The sequence below is a fragment of the Sceloporus occidentalis genome, unplaced genomic scaffold, assembly GCF_023333645.1.
Source record: "Sceloporus occidentalis isolate IW3139 unplaced genomic scaffold, rSceOcc1.0.p SCAF_62, whole genome shotgun sequence".
Classification (NCBI taxonomy): Eukaryota; Metazoa; Chordata; class Lepidosauria; order Squamata; family Phrynosomatidae; genus Sceloporus; species Sceloporus occidentalis.
The window spans coordinates 981,194-999,044 of NW_028317042.1; the positions used below are offsets into that span (position 1 = coordinate 981,194).

Sequence of the window (17,851 nt, forward strand, 5' to 3'; positions counted from 1 at the left end):
GTCTCGTTTGAATCACTCGGCAGCCCCAAACAAGCGTTGCTTGACCATTTCGTTTTTTAGTAAGTCTCAAGGACCCTAATATTGTATCAACTGGGAGGTACAAAATTTTGAGCGGCAGAGGGCGTAAGTCGCATCAGATACTGTTTCTAAGGAATCTAGTTAGTTTCCTATGTGTTCACTTTTATAATTATTCAGAATTTGACACTAATAGTTTAACCCCTTAATGACAGACCGTACATGTACGGGCTGAAAATGCATTGTTTTCAATGGGTTTAGGAACCGCCCATTGTCCTTAAGGGGTTAAAAAAATATGACTACTAATTGTTTGAAATGTACATTGAGCTCCACTGTGTATGTATATTGGAATGAATGTTGCTTTGCGTAGAAGATTTGTTTTCTCTGAAACCTACTGTATTCATCAAAAGCGCAAGTGGACATTTTTAGAATCGGACAAATTACGATAAGTTATTCACTAAAGAAGGGTTTTGGATTGGATGGAGAGATGCGGTTTCATCACAGACACCACTTAACATTACGGAGGGACAGCTCGTGATTTTCTGCTCCAAAAGCAGCTTGGATGGCCATGTCTAAAGTATATCGAAACCCCGAGTTATGGAGGGCCAGCTCAGCCTTTTCCACCAGGGCTGATATAGAACACGTATTCCATTTGGGGGGAGTTGAAACCACAACTCTCCTTCCAACTTCGTGAACGTGATGTCCAATTTGTTCTACAAAAGAACCTCTGCTTTCTGCATCCAATACGGAATGTCTGAGACATGAAGGCGAATCTATTATGTAAACAGTTATCTGATGGGTTTATAGGGAACATAATTCAATAAAAAGGCATGAACTATTTGGTGCACTATTTTTGATTACTTTTTCTTCTGACGATTAAAGCACGTTGTACATTTCTATTCAATCTGGTCTTTCTTCTGATATTATTGCAATGCTGGGGATAAAAAAAAATAAATATATATATATATATATATATATATACACATATATACACACACACACACATATATATATATACACACACCAGGATAACTCCAACAGAGTGTATAGAAAGTCATAAGTGGCATATTATATTAAATTATGTGACAAACTATTCATAGGAAGGGCAACAGAACTGTCTTCAAATGTGTAATAAACTTCAACAGTTATAATCTGTATTCCTTACAGGTGGTGGCAGACTGCATATCTAGTCGATTTGTAAATATTTACTTCAGCAATGAGTTCAATGATCAGTTATGCCTCTTGTTGTCATGACAGTAGGACAAAATTACATGACAAGATGGTGTCACTAATCAAACTCTTGTGTTTACTCTAAAGCAGGGGTGTCCAACCTGCGGCCCTCCAGCTGCTGCAGGACTACATCTCCCACAATGCTCTTTCAGCTAAGGGCTGGCTGAGAAGTATGGCTGGTAGTCCTGCAGCAGCTGGAGGGCTACAGGTTGGACGCCCCCTGCTCTAAAGCAATCTCGTTTTAGGACTTCTACCATTCGCATTCAGTCAAACTATTACTACTGGCCATGCGTTTGGTTAGACATTATCTTGAATTCCTCTTTAGCGTGAGCCATCCTATCTATCGTAATCTTTATCACTGTGGCTAGACACTTTTCTAGAAAGACTTTGGAACTATCACCCAATGGCTTCAACATGGCCACTTTATCCAGTTTAATTAGGTTGGCCAAGCATCAAGGACAGAACAAAAATCTTGCAAAAAATTTTTATTTGAATAAACTTACATTAATATATTAACATATAAAACAAAAACATGTTTGCATAATTTCAAAGACATTAAAAACATATGAAATGAATAAAATATGAATAAGTTTCCCTAGTTCAGAACTGGTAGCCATCCTAAAAAGATCTGGGTGTAGAAGAGTAAAAGAACATGGGGAAAAGAAGCTGGATTTGTTCAATAAAAGTCAGTTCTTCTAAATCTCAATGAGTATAATCCAATACTCGTGTGGCCACCCCGTTAGAAGGTCATAGTCTCCCCAACCAATGACGAGAAGAAAACAAATAGCATTGACAGGTCCAGTCAAGTAAACATTGCTAAATATTGATGTTAGATTCGGTGAACTTAGCTACAGTTTCTAAACATCCCCAGAGGGAATGAATCCAAACATCCCCCTGTCTCTACTTCCCAACGGAACTCCAGGTTTCTTACCTATAGCCTCTGAGATTTTAGAATTTTCTCCATTTCTTTTTGCCAGTTTAGAGAACATACAAGCTTTCTGGTTATATCACACAGTTCCCCCAGTTCAACAACGTCCGTGTTCTTCAGCGGCTTAGTCTTAAAAGGGCCAGCCAAGTCTCTATTGAGCAGAAGCCGAGGGACATTCGGCCGTACGGAATGTACTATGTCAGCAAAAGGTTCAATCTAAAAGAAAAAAAAACAAACAAGAAGGCAATTGCCAGTAATAAGCATTAAACAAAACATGTACGGAATGGGAGGGTTAACACATTAATGCCTTATTTTCAAGATCAGAATGTATTCAAGCAAAAGGCACGCATTTCCTGGTGCAGACCTAGAGTATTTGGCACCTGGGGCGAATCCTGTATGTGACACCCCCACACATACACACAAATTTAAAAATACTGGCGCAGACTCTGAAGGTGGTACAGCATTACTGTTATTATATACCGAGGCAGACATTGACGGTTGTACAGCATAACACCTACCACTATATACTGAGGCAGACATTGACAATAGTGCAGCATAACTCCTATCACTATATACTAAGCCAAACATTGATGTGATGTAGGCCTACCACTTTATTGTCTGGCTTAGTAGTAGGGATGCACCGAAACGAATTCTGGACCGACACCGAAAATACAGCATTTACCTGGCTGAAACGGAATATGACCCCCCTATCTCTCTATAGAATATATATATATATATATATATATATATATATATATATATATATATATATATATATATATACACATACACACACACACACACACACACACACACACGATATATATATACACACACACAGACTACCGGAGCAGACTCCAGCTACGCAGTACGCGTATTCAACTTCCGGTGCTGGCACTTCCGCCGTGGGAAGCGCCGACAAAGAAGATTGTTAGCGTACATCGCGCAGACGTTCACTGGCTGCGGTGATGCGAGCGTTAACCTCTCGCTGCTGGCACGTCTGCACGATGTGCCGGCATCGGGAGCTGTTTACGCACATCGCCGATGAACGTCTGCGCGATGCGCTTAGACAACCTCCCGTGCCGGCACTCCCCCCATTAAAAGTGCTGGCAGGGGAGGCTGTCTCAACGTATCGGAGAGTAGAATGCAGGTCCCCTGCACCGCTGCGGGGGATCTGTATCCTAACCGTGCTGCCTGCCCAGCGCCCGGAACTGCATGTCCCGGGCGTCGGGCGCTAGACCCCGAATATAGGCCGCACCCCCACTTTAAAGACTTAAAGTGTGTGGGGGGGGGTGCGGCCTATATTCGAGCCAATACGGGGTGTGGGTGTATAATAAATATATATATGTATATTAATATTGTTATTGTTCGCATGTGAACTCAGCACTGGAGGCATAGAATCAGGCATACAAATCCCGTATTTGCAAGTATACAATAATAATGTATGGAAACATAGCATTGCAGGTATACATCAACTGGAAATCACATAACTCAGCAATAAAGGAAAAAATAAATAAAAAAAAACTACATGCATAGATGATAGGTTGCACAACCCAAAGCCAGCCCTGGCGTCCACACTGCCCACATAGAACCTGACCAGCACCCAGATTACACACATAGGACCAGCAATCTTTGTCCCCAAACAGCCCGGCCTGTGCCATCTTTGTCCCATAACCACCCTGTGTCATCTTGGTCCCCAAGGCTCAAACATCCTGCTTGTGCCATCTTTGCCTTTCCACAAATCAATTATACATCTATCATACACTCTTTTACAGTCACTAATTCACACAATCATTTATTCTCACTGTCCATTAATGCATTCTCACAAACTCATTCAGACAATTCATCCACTCACTCATTCTCACTGTTTATTCCAATATACTTACTACCCTCTTTCTCGCCATCTACCCCCCTCTCCCTCCCTTCTGCCCCATCTACCCCCTCCTCACTCCCTTATGCCCTTTGTACCCCCTTCTCACTTGCTTCTCCCTATCCACCCACTCCTAACTATCTACCCTCGCCCCCTTTGAAGTTCACTTACCTTTCAGGAGTCCTGTGGTGGGAGTGCGAGACCTCTGTCTCCCAGCTCTGCTGCTGTATGGAACAGTATAGAGTGATGGGAGTTATGATGTACTTTAGAGCATAATTATATAATGAAAAAGACATTGGAAATGGTACAGCATAACACCCATCACTCTCACACACTTACCAATTCACTCTCACTGAATGCTTTCCTACCTTTCCTCTGTCACTTTTCTCCTTACAGCAGCCAGCTCCTTTTCCTCCTCTTTGCTCTTCTTCTTCTGTGTCCTTCCGGGTCAGAGGGCACGGACAGCGGTGGGCGCGGCTTCAGTGTTGTGCCCCAGGATCTGACAAACCCCGGCGCACAGCAGCAGTTGAGCTCCCCAACCGAGCCTGCTCCTCCAGCGGCTGCTTTACTGTCCGTTTCTTGAGGGGTGCCCGGTGCCGGCAAGTTGGCACCCCCCTGATGAGCGGCATCCAGTGCAGACCATAACCACTCCCCCCCCCCCCCCCGCTAGGTACGCTACTGGTGCAGACCTAAAAATATGGACTCTGCATAATGTTTTCTTCATTGGAGAGAGGGCTGTATATTCTAAACTATAAAGATAACATTGGCGTAATAATTTAAATCAACTTGAGTATACCGCCAGCGCCGTATACAGTAATGTCAGTCGGCATTGACATCAGACAGCCTTTATCTGCAGACCTGGAGGCCACCATTGTTGTCAGTCATGTGATATTTGGGGTGACTTTCCCGGCTCAAACACCGCACTGAACTGATGCTTTATGGCAATGCTAATGATGTCCATTCCTCCATAGACTTTCAATAGAGTGTCAGGCTAGGTGATTAAGACAGAACCATTCTATTATGTATCACAAGGCAATATAATACACGAGTCAGGGTGTTTATCTAGTAGATTTGCCAAGAGAGCTGGAACACATCCAAAATAGCTACACCACACTTACTTCTAATGATGTCCCCATAACAATCAGCAGATCTGCCTTGGGAAAGTCTTTTGTGGATTTACTGAAACATTTCGGAAGGTCTTCTCCGAAGAAAACAATGTCTGGTTTAACAACTCCATAGCAGGTTCCACAGCGAGGAGTCTCACCATTCATGATTAAGTCCTATGTCATAAGTATAGAACAGGGTCACACAGAGCAGCTCGAATGCAACATTATCCTAAATTTAAAACGCTTTAAAGCTTTGCTTTTTGCTAAATCTTGAATTTTACAGTTTGGTTCAGTAAATAAACCAATGTAACTGTTTACAAATAATCAATATACATGCGTTTAAAAACCCATCTTATGTGGGCCAGTAAGTTCTTTCTCCTACTAAGTTTCTGATTGGTTGAGGCAGCCTTTGGGTTTAGAAGAAGAGAAAGAACTTTAGGAGAGGAAACCCTGTACATGGTTTCCAAAATTGGCCCTGGATGCCAAACCGCACACTTCGTACCTGGTGCCACTTTAGGGTGTATTGTTTGCAGTAGTGGATGCCAATCGTCATCTTATGACTTATACAGGTGTAGAGTCATTTATAGGGGCCATCTGTCCTTCACCTTGTGTGCCCAGTACTCTGTATCATCATCATCATCATGGAACCTTTTATTAATCCCAAATTTCCCACCCCCAAAGAAATTAAATCGCGTTACCTTGGCTTCTTTCGCAGGGAATGGAGTGTAGCAGAGGTGACAAGATGCTGAGGAGAACGTCCCATGAGCCTCTACTATTTTTTGGGGTGGAATTCCTGCAACTTTGATCCAAATAAGAAGTATCCGGTTAAAAAGCAAAAGAAAAATAGCAGGAATGGGAAGCTGTCACAGTTTTCAGCTAATAGGTCACCTTGGGTTTAATCCGCGTTTACTAGATAAATGAAATAAGGTCTACTACTTGCACCACCCTTTGAAACAACCCTGGACCCTTGTCTGGAGGAAGCCTTCGTCCTTTACAAATATTTCCCCAGAAACGAGGTCACATTTCAGACACATGGAAATAAGAAGGTACTCACGCCTTTCTAGACCATCAATGTTCTGCGTATAACATCTCAACAGAAGTCCTTTGGCATGCAGCAGTTTCACAAAATAATGGACAAAGTTCGGCTTGTATTTTCCTGGGTACAGCTCTTTAGCCAACGTGAAGAAAGGTTGCGGGTTACGGGTGAAGTAGTCAATATCAAAAATGGCTTCAGGGTATGGAATATCGTATTTTTGCAAATTGTCATATAGTCCGGAGCCTGGAGTCCTAATACAAGGGAAAAAAAAAAAAAATTAAAAACACCCCGATATCAAACCTACACAAGGTCAGAACAAAAAAAAGTATTATATTTATACGCACACACTACCGTTTAAAAGTTCTAGCCGTAACATTATTGCAAAAGTGTTTCCTAACGATCAATTCGCTTTTTAAACTTGGATCAGCGAACACAACGTGCCATTAAAACACAGGAGCGATGGGAGTGATAAAGGGGCCATTGGAACCCAGGAGTGATGGGAGTGATAAAGGGCCATTGGAACACAGGAGCGATGGGAGTGATAAAGGGCCATTGGAACACAGGAGCGATGGGAGTGATAAAGGGCCATTGGAACACAGGAGCGATGGGAGTGATGAAGGGCCACTGGAACACAGGAGCGATGGGAGTGATAAAGGGCCTCTGTACGCCTATGAAGAGATTCCATTAAAAATGAGCCGTTTCCAGCTACAATGGTCATTTACAACATTAACCCCGTCTGCGCTGGATTTCTGATCCATTTCATGTTATTTTAATGGACAAAATGCGCTTTTCTCCCCCCCAAAAAAAGGGACCGTAGATTTTAACTTTAGCGTATATTATATATCACATACACAGAGGTGTATTTACCGCGGGCAGTAAACCCATAACTGCCCCTCCGCAGTCGGCATCCTGAATGCATTTAAAAGCAGAGGGGGATGTCACAAGGGAGTAAATTATTTTAGTACGATCTTGTGTGAAGAAAGGACAGAGATATTTTGCAGGTTAAGGAAAGTTTTAAGGTATGTGGACCCCTATCACATCTATATGGGCTTGATGGACAACCCCTTCTAAATCTATGGGCATTAATATCAAGTCATGACCCCCTCTAATCAGCCGCTATAACAGCGTCCACTCTTCTGGGAAGGCTTTCCACAAGATTTTGGGGAGTTTCTGTGGGAGTGTTTGTGAGGTCAGACACTGATGTTGGACGAGACACCCGGCTCGCAATCTCTGTTCCAGTTCATCCCAAAGGCGTTGGATGGGGTTGAGGTCAGGGCTCTGTAGGGCCAGTCAAGTTGGTCGACCCCAAACTCATCCAACCATGTCTTTATGGACCTTGCTTTGTGCGCAGTTATGCTGGAATAGAAAAGGGTCTTCCTCTAATCTATCCCTCCTCCACATTACAGCAGGCACCATGGATTGTGGTAGGTAGTGTTCTCCTGGCACCCGCAAAACCCAGACTCATCCATTAGACTTCCAGCTGCTCAGCCATGGAAACCCATTACAAGAAGCTCTCAACGCTTGTGCTCATGTTGCTTCCATGTTTGTGGCCTATGAGCTAAATTAAGTAGGAGAGGAGTCCACATACATATAGCGCAGAAACACTTGGCAAGTGACTGGAGAAGAGAGCAGAAACAAGTCTAAGCCAAGCTATTGGGTACAATTTATTAGGGAGTTGGGGATAAAGAAATAACCAGTATCTCCAGTGTTAGAGATGTTCAGCTTTAGACTCGCTTTCATTGAGTAGGGAGAGTTAGAAGAGACTGGAAGGCGAAGAAGGAGAAGAAATGTAGATGAATTAAATTATGCCAAGAGCATTAATTGAACCCAACTGTCAAATGTAGGATGTTTTGTTCCAAAATGTGCATGGCAGATAGATAGTTATTTAAAATCCAAAGCTTTTCTTACCTAAAATCTGGTATTCCACTGGGGGTGCTTATGCCAGCACCAGTCATAACAATAATCTGCTTGCAACGATTCTTCAAGATAAGGTCAACAACATCCGAAAAACCCGTGAGTTTCAAAGCACCCCGAGATCGTTTACTTTCTGAAATTTTTTTGGTTAGTGAAAATGTCGCCAGTTGACTCTTCCTACAAATATAAGCAAAACATTACAAAAAAAATTATAAAATATAATACCAATAAATAAATAAAGAAAAAAAAAAAAAAAAAAAAAGAGCCAAAAGGTTCTTCTAACCTTTGGTGGTCCTGCTTCTCAGTGACTGAGAGTCGATTAATATTTTTTGCTAAGAGTTCTTCAGGAGTCACAGTGTCAGACATGGAAGACTTGGTGGATCTTGTTTTTTGTCCCCTTGTCTTGAGGGCCGACGGGTTGGACAGGTTGTTCAACTCTGACTTCTTAAACTTATCACACTCTGTGGATACTTTTGGAGATTGGATGGCAGAGGCAATACGTTTCATGGTGTCAACCTGAAATGCTGGGGGGGGGGGGGGGGGGACACGAAAAAGGTAGAACTTGTGACAAATATATATTATATAAATATAGGTGGTTATATTCACTAAGCTTGGAGGGAGTAATTCAAAAAATGAGTCCAATGAATTACAAGAAGGGTGGAATGGGCTGAAGAAAGAAGAGACTGACCTGGAGACCTAGAGAAACCGGGCTTCACCCGGAGACCCCAGGTGAAAGACAGAGTGCCCAGGTATGGTGATGTAATATTAATTACAATTAATACATCCTAAAAAGGTGCAATTTCAAAACAATAACTAAACTCTGTAGCAGATCCATCTAGTTTTCTTTCCTAAATATATATATATATATATATATATATATATAAAAATACAAGCCTATCAGTGCCTGCTAATGTGTCACATGACACTTAGGCATTCCCTATAAAATATGCATGGTGACAAATTTGATAATTTGTAGCAATGGCTTGGAGGCAGTTTTAAACTTTTTTATTATTATTTATTTATTTTAATGCACACAGCTCCCTACTTCCATTCAGCACTTTTTTCTAAATAAGAAAATATGAATATTCAATTTATTAATAAATGTGTACAAATTGTCTCTAGCTTTTTAAAGTAAAATATATATTTTAAAAAAATATGCTTAAAAAGCCAAATTTTATCCAACTACTCCAATCCTTAAAAGATAGTTTCTGTCTCCATTTAATTCACACAAACAGCGGCTTTACTTTTCCCCGCTTTAAGAAAAGAAAAAAAAAAAAAAAAAACACAAAAAACCTTGAAGTTCCTTTTTGTGGACAGAGAATGTCCTCGTGAAAGACGAAAAAGGTTTTAACGGTCACCTTTTAAAAGAGGTAATGAGTGTAATATATTTTAGTCTGCCCCCCCTTGTGGTGCAAAGAATGGCTATGCTAATAAACAGCACAGCTGTGGATCCTTTATGGCCTTACATGGGGTGGGCACACAAAAAAGGGGGGGGGGGATGGGCAAAAACTGCTGGGGAGACCCCTCCGAACGCAAGGTAGAAAGGTCAAAGGCTTTAGAGATCATATAAGAATGCAAAAAAACAGAATGTTGCAGAATCTTGTAATACCTTTTTTATTGGACTAACAGTATTTTAAATAATAGACGAGCTTTCGGGAGTCCTCCCTGTATCAAGTCAAAAGCATTTCTGACCAAGCAAGTGAAAAACACAGTTTAAAACTGACCAGTACATGTTCTGATACAGGGTTAAAACAGGGGTTAAAACAACACGGCAGAGAATTTGCAGACAAAAAACTAAGAGGGTCGTAAATAGTGGCATATACTGCACAGATAAGGCTAGAGGGGGAGCAGGGGTGAGCGTGTAGGAGAGAGAGAAGAAGAGAGAAAAAAAAAAAAAAATAAAAAAAAAAAAAAAAAAAAAAGCACAGGTTATAGGAAGTTTCTCTTCTTCTCTCTCTCCTACACGCTCACCCCTGCTCCCCCTCTAGCCTTATCTGTGCAGTATATGCCACTATTTACTATTTACGACCCTCTTAGTTTTTTGTCTGCAAATTCTCTGCCGTGTTGTTTTAACCCCTGTATCAGAACATGTACTGGTCAGTTTTAAACTGTGTTTTTCACTTGCTTGGTCAGAAATGCTTTTGACTTGATAAAGGGAGGACTCCCGAAAGCTCGTCTATTATTTAAAATACTGTTAGTCCAATAAAAAACGTATTACAAGATTCTGCAACATTCTGTTTTTTTGCATTCTTATACACTGGACTAATACGGCTACCCCAAACTACAGAGATCATATATAAACATATACATACATTCACACATTACATTTATATAGCACCTGTTGACAATAACCACATTAAACACCCGTACACACACACACACACACACCCACCCCCCCCGACACACACACACACACACACTAATAGTTGTGATACACGTATGTGAACCTGAAACTACCTATAGGTTGAGCTTTGTGTAATTTGGTTTAAAAGGCATGAAACATATAGGGAAAAAGCCAACAATTAATTATATCCCATCCTTTCTCCTCTGGTTCTAAAGCTGCCACATCAGATCCCATCAGAGGGGAGGAACAATCACATGGTTTGCACATAAAGCCGGTTATTTATTGGTTTCTATAGCACCATCATACACCGCTGCGCAGTACAATGGGTAGATAGGAAATAGCAGTTAGTGCATCACAATAATCGGGACGTACAGAACCAACAAAAAAGTAGGGAAGGGGCTAAAGAAGATTATGTTCTAGAACATCGCCCAAACATATTGATCGGCAGACTCAGCGGTGAAAATCAGTTCAAAGAACCGGACGGGCGCTGCAGCTTCTCTCTAAGACAAGTAAATCATTTTTTTTTTTTTTTTAAATGTTAATATGTTATATAAAATACATATTAAAATACTCACCAAGTGCTTCAATATGTATTCTTCTTTGATAAGGTAGCCCAGGGCCAGTAGACTGTCTAAGTTTCCCGAGCTGTACAATGTCACATGCACTCTTTTTAAAAATGTAAAAAAATTAATAAACTTTTTTTTTGGGGGGGGGGGGGGGGAATGCCATAAAGCCATTATTTAAGGTTTCTTGGTAATTAGCATTGTCACCTGCAACTAGTTCAGTTTACAGCGCACAATAAAAACTTAAGTGAAATGCGATACTGTCTAATTGCCAGAAAGTGAATAATAGGACTCCAATAAATCACAGACCGGGGACAAAAACTCAGCGGAGAGCAGAACAAGTTACTGTCTCCTTTCAGGAGGATGCAACAAGTGTTTAAAGCCGAACGAGCTCATAACACATCATAGATCAATGCAGCCAATGAGCACACATTATTGGCCATGACATAAAAACATAACTTTCCCAGTGTAGGATTCCCATTAAAACAAAAGATCTAAATTGCACAATGCTAGCGATTAAACAGTTTAAGAAAAAAATGAATAGCAAAATATAAAAATGTGGAATCCTACATACTCTTAATTCCACCAGTTTATATTTTTTTTCTCTCTATAATACATGTAATATTATACACACACACACACACGTTTATATTTTTTTTCTCTCTATAATACATGTATTATACACACACACAAATATATATATATATATAAAAAAAAATAAACCACACATTTTTTTTTTTTTTTTTTTTTTTTTTTTTTAGACATAAACAAGTCAAATCTGTCTTTTTTTCTTTTTTTTTTTTTTAAATATATAGAGGTTTTAGAGAACTGTAATTTTAGAGCCAAAAAGACTGATGTTACAAGACGGCCTCGTCGCACACAAGTCTGCAGATATTTCTGCCCTTTGATTTGTAAACACGCTGACCCAGACAGATACTTCAATCCGCCAAGGACAAAAACTAACATTGTCACTAGGATATGGAGAAACCATGGCGAAGAACGACGCAGCGCATGGCAGAATGAGCAGTCAAAATCTCCTCTGTGCTTTTATCAGGCAGGGTTGTATGCGATTCAAAATGCACAAAAAAAGACAACTGTTGAAATGATCTGGACAAATTGACTCAAATTACCTTAGTGTGGCCGCTGGAAAGTGTAGGACGGAGAGAAGTTGTTCCTTGGCAACACAGAATGGATACTTCATTTTATTCCAAACATAAAATGCACAAAAATAGCATTTCTCGGACAAAAATTATATTATATATATATATATATATATATAGACTATTTGGTTTTACTCGCTTAACTTTCAATACATATAGTTTTCCCCATTTTTTGTTACCAATTAATATATAAATTTAATTAAATAAAAAAAAAAAAAAAAAACACAAAAAAAAAATAAAAACACCCCACACCACAGAAAGTAAACTTGGTTAAATTGCTAAAGAAAAAAAAAAAAAAAAAAAAAAAAAATTGCTACATATACACATATAATTGTCTAAAATGTTACGGAGCGGATAGCAATGTAGATTTCTTACTTCACGTCTCTAATCCTTTGATTAATCTAATGGCATATACATCCCTGAACATCTGTGGAAAGATTAAAAGGATTTAAGATTTTGGTTCTGCCTGTAGTGTAACTACCCCAGTCAAACAAAACCCACTCCTTTAATGGTCTATGACACCCACTGACCACTAGAAATAAGCTACTCACGGGAATTAACCTAATCTAATTATACAAGGTTTTCAATGCTTGCTAAATAACGAGAAAGCTTTAAGTAGGTTTACTACACTGGGCTTTAGAAAATACTATTTCCTTACAAATATGCAATAAAATAAAAAAAGGATTTTGAACACATTGTTGTATCTGTGTTGCTATTCTGAGAAATATCAGATATATTAAAACATTTAATTGACTTGCCAAGAAAAGGGGGGGCTTGGATACAGTATTTCTGAAAAACTGATTGTATAAATTGCTCTGGAATGTATGGAAAATAAATAAATAAAAAAAGATAAAAGGAGGCCCTGGTAAAAATAAATTATATTATATTAATATATATATATATATATATTATATATATATATTATGCAAGCAGGGCTCTGTCCACCCAACGTATTTTAATTATTTTTAACCCCCCCCACTACTTTTACAAAATCATTTCTATACATAGCATAAAAAGTGCTAATTTCTCTCTTTTTTTATGCTTTGATCAGTTGGCACACACGTTCCACAAAACAATTTCCTTGTCTACCCTAAACAATAGTTAAAAACTGTTAGAAATATTAAATATATATAGTGGCTGCGGTTAGTATGCATTATTTCCACCCCGTTTTAAAAGCAGGCTCAAGGATAACAGGAAAATTATATATAGAAAATATCGTGAACCGAAAAAAACTAAAATCACGTGTCACTCAGGTAAGGTGCAGATGAAAGACAAACTTATAAAAATACTTCCCTAATTGGACCGCAGCTGCCCAAACTACACTCTTCCTCAAAGTGTAAGAATGCAAATAAACCAGGGATGTATGGGGCGCAGGAACATATATAGGGAAAAAATAAAATGAAAACAACACAATATAGTGTAGATTGTACTTCCAATGTTAGTGATAAAATGATATATTGCACTCACATATTTTTCATGCATAAAAATGCATATACAGGCATAGGTTGAAGTCCAATTGAATCTTTTTCTTCATTCAATTGGACTTCAACCTATGCCTGTATATGCATTTTTATGCATGAAAAATATGTGAGTGCATTTCTATTTGGTATACTCTTTTTACCTAAGATATTGCACCATTTTAAGCTTGTTTTTTAGATTTTCACTGAAGAATATTAAAAGCCTCTTTACAGTCCATGTTGATGAGTTGGATTTGCCTCTTTCACTTGTGAGTGCAATATATCATTTTATCACTAACATTGGAAGTACAATCTACACTATATTGTGTTTTCATTTTATTTTTTCCCTATATATGTTCCTGCGCCCCATACATCCCTGGTTTATTATCAAGGATAACAGGGCCAACCACTAAGACTCAACCAAGAAGTAATGGCGCCCTCTGGTGGTGTTATTGTGAGTTACTACTAGCTCCTTCATTGATCAAGTTATTTAAGTTACAGATCAGAATCACAACTTGTTTCAACAGCTCTCAGCTCAGGTGTTACCGGTGAATTTAATAGATTACTTGATAGTTTCTTTTTTTTTTTATATATTTGTAGCAGAGTCAAGCAATAATCACACATTATTTCAAATACAGTAATATTTAAATTTCAAACTTAATGATTTACTTCTATTTACATGACATTTAAAAGAAAGAAAATATAGAATCCATGTTGATTTGTAAACCCTCTTGGTTAATACTTTACTGAGAGGGTGGTAGATACACAGAGCAGCCTCCTAGTTGAAGTGGTAGAGGCTAATACAGCGAGAGAATTTATGCCTCCTGAAAGTATCAGTATTTCCAGCATATCTACCTACTGACACAATTGGGTCTATTAAGTCACTACTATTACTAGTAAATTCAATCACTACGGGTTCACCCGTCTCCTGAATAACACCCATTGATCATACTCCTAATATATAGCACCTTTGGGTTACTTATTACAAACATATGCACCCACAGACACACATCAACACTAGCCAACAGGATAGCATAAAAAAAATAAAAAAAAATACAAATGTATATAATATCTTTTTCTTTAGTGGATAATTATGATACAATGTGATAAATAAGAAAATGGTTTCTGTGAATCAGCTCAACAGAAAACAGAGTCTGATTCGGTCGCCGTTAATCGTTTCAGACTGCAGAGGTCTCTTCTTCAGATGGAATCATTCCCTCAATTAATTCATACAGAAACCATGATAGGGCCCCTTTAACAGTGCCACACAATTAGGAATAGAGGGGTCCGTTACATCATATGGAGCGGACAGCAGAGATGCGGTTTCAGTTACGTTATAAAATTCCATCCCAAGTGAGCTTCTGCTGCAGGAAGAGCTTGGCTGGCCCCGTATAACGTATAGTTAAATCAGTGAGATTTCTTCAGCCTCCTCGTCCATTGAATAATACATTATACAGGGCCAGCTCAGACCTGCTAGTTGGAGGAACCGGTTAGTGTTGTCTTCTCATAATGAATATTGAACTGGGGGAGTTAAAACGGCAACTCTCCATCCAACTCTCTATTTAGTGAATAAAACCCAAAGTCTTAATTGTGCAAATTGTTCCATGTAATAAACATACTTGCCTGCTAAAGCAATCACTTTACATCACATGTAGTTGCCAACATTCTAGTATGTTTCACCAAACATCACATCACACACATGCAGTAGCCAAACAAAACTTTATGTTGGGACCAAGCACCTTGCCCCCTGGCCAACAGGATACACAACCCTCTACCATGACTATCCCACCCACACTGGGGCAGCTGGCAACTATGCATAATAGACAAATGTTATTCTCAAGAACCATTATAAATCCCAAAGGCTGCATAAAGTGCCCCACTGGCAAACATAATTTGTTTTCTATAACACCATCACATTCTGTAGTGCTGTACAATGGAATATAGAGATTATATACATACACACTCTGACGATGGTAAAATTAATTTTTATGCTGTTTTATGATAAAGCTACCTTTTTTATTGATTTAAATAAAAATCTCCCCTTTATACATTGGACTTGACCTTTTAATACATCTCATCAAACAATCAAAGTCTAACAAGTCATTCTAGAACAGCAGCCAGTTCTGAGCTCGCTTTTTCTGTATTATGCAATACTTTAAAGGGGCCTGAAACCTCAGCAGAAATTACAATTTAGAAAATGAAGGATTCTTAATATAAAGATATTTTATATATAAGACGAACACCTCAATATTAAATCTATTTACTTCATTGGTTATTTAAGAGGCAGCTTTATTCACCAAAATTAAATACTAAGACTATATATATATATATATATATATATATATAGTTAACGAGCAGACCGGGATTATGGAAGCCAAGTACAGAATACAGCTCTCGAAGTGACGTCACAATACCCCCAACATTCCATCCTTGGAACGTTCGGTTACCTGAGGCTCCCCCAACGTTCCAAACAGGTGCAAAGAGGGCAGACGGTTAACCGCACCCAGAGAGACTTGCACCCCTCTCCACTCTCCAGGGCAACTCGAAACACGCTACGGAAAGGAAACACGTCACTCTGAAATCACGCGTGTTAAAGGGCGAGAGGATCATTTCCAATTAATTACCAATTACCGAAAAATCTGGCTGACGAGAACGAGGTTTTTTCAAGTTACATAAAGTTATATTCGCAAATTTTTTTATATATATACTTTAGCTTCATTTATGATCTTTTATCAATAAATACATGCTTTAGACGTTCTTAAGTTAGACATGGGCTGTGATTGCTGGCAGTGAAAGGGTTAATCGGTTTGACTCATGTGATCTAAAATATCGGTGCCTGGTTTATATTTGTTTTGGTTTTTTTTTTATTTGTGATTGAATTTGGAAAACAGACAAATCGATACAAATACAAGATGCATACACCGGGTATAGGAGTTCCACAGCAGGGAAAGCAGATTTTACAATTATATAGATATATACACCTATAGATAAACACACACATACACATATATATATAGACAGATAGATCGAGATATACATATATCAATAAATATACATATATCAATAGATATAGGTATAGATATATACACATATCCAGTATATATATATCTATAGACTTAGACTTAGGATATCACAGGATGATAGGTTTATCATTAAGAGGGTAGTTAATAAATGGAACAACCTCTCGTCATAAGTGGTAGAGGCTAATACATTGGGGGAATTGAACACGCTTGGCATGATTCTGGTGCTGTTTGAGAAGTGTTCCTATCGCCATAGTAACAGAGTCAAACTAGACAAGTTTTGCACCGAAATCACTTCTATACATTGTTCTATACATATCATTTCTATAGGTAGACAGGTACCCAGTTAAAGATCAAATACTTTTAACAATATGTGGGATGTAACTCACAGCAGTTATACCTCTTACATACTGCAGGGGGCAGCACTTTACATGTTCCAGTCAGCAACAAGTGAAAGGCGTGTGTGTATTTTTTATTGACTCTGTTAAAGGGGAACTCCCAACAATTTTTACTGGTATTTCTAGTAGTTCATTAAAAATACCTTTTCAAAATACTGTGCAATTAACTTTTTTTTTTTTAAAAAAAAACCACTTCTAGTTTTAGCATAATATAATGTTTTTTCTCATGATGCACCTTTTTTGCATTGTGCATGTTTGATTAACAATTTTGTGTGTTTTTAACCATAGAAAAGGCCATGGTGGAACCTGAAGATTTTTTTTATTTGATTTTTTTGGGTTGGCAGGTGTGATATCCTTTGGGCTACCCGTCTCTCTAGAGAGGTCCTCCCCTCCTGCAGGCCTTTTCTCGACCCCGAAGACGAAGTTTGGGGGATCTTTACAGGACACAAGCACCTTTCCCCCCCGTTTTTTTGTTCTTCAAAGTGAAGCTCTGACCTTCATATTAGCCATTTGTATGAGTTCTAGTTCTGTTATCTGAGCCCCAATCTACTAGATAAACACCCTGACTCCTTATCATACTGCCTGTGGGAAACAATTGAATGGCTCAGGCTTAATCATCCAGCAGGACACTCTGACTAATGAAAGCCTATGGAGGAACGGACTTCATGAGCATCGCCATAAAGCATCAGCTCAGTGTGGTGTTTGAGCAGAGAAAGTCACCCAAAATATCAACAATGACTACAATGGCCGCCTCCAGGTCTGCAGATAAAGGGAGTTTATTAGAAAAAAAATGAGACAAAATCAAGTTTT

The 17,851-nt window shown here is 38.9% G+C and overlaps 1 protein-coding gene across 1 annotated transcript; it reads right to left on the bottom strand.

Moving 5' to 3' along the window:
* Positions 1-513: 513 nt before the first annotated feature.
* Positions 514-8,140, bottom strand: LOC149287270 (NAD-dependent protein deacetylase sirtuin-3, mitochondrial-like). The gene is made up of 6 exons (XM_089493000.1): positions 8,094-8,140; positions 6,204-6,436; positions 5,848-5,948; positions 5,162-5,323; positions 2,237-2,389; positions 514-807 (listed from the first exon to the last, which is right to left on the bottom strand). Exons 1-6 carry the CDS (start codon positions 8,138-8,140, stop codon positions 514-516), a joined length of 990 nt encoding a protein of 329 aa, XP_089349126.1.
* Positions 8,141-17,851: the final 9,711 nt, after the last annotated feature.

What these genes read in the sequence shown, in the direction of transcription:
- LOC149287270 (XM_089493000.1), bottom strand. Translation starts at nt 8,140, where the DNA reads ATGACTGGTGCTGGCATAAGCACCCCCAGTGGAATACCAGATTTTAG. An exon ending in TCCCTGCGAAAGAAGCCAAG is followed by an intron (nt 5,324 to 5,847) that starts GTAACGCGATTT and finishes CTTATGACATAG; the next exon opens with GACTTAATCATGAATGGTGA. An exon ending in TTATGGGGACATCATTAGAA is followed by an intron (nt 2,390 to 5,161) that starts GTAAGTGTGGTG and finishes TTTTTCTTTTAG; the next exon opens with ATTGAACCTTTTGCTGACAT.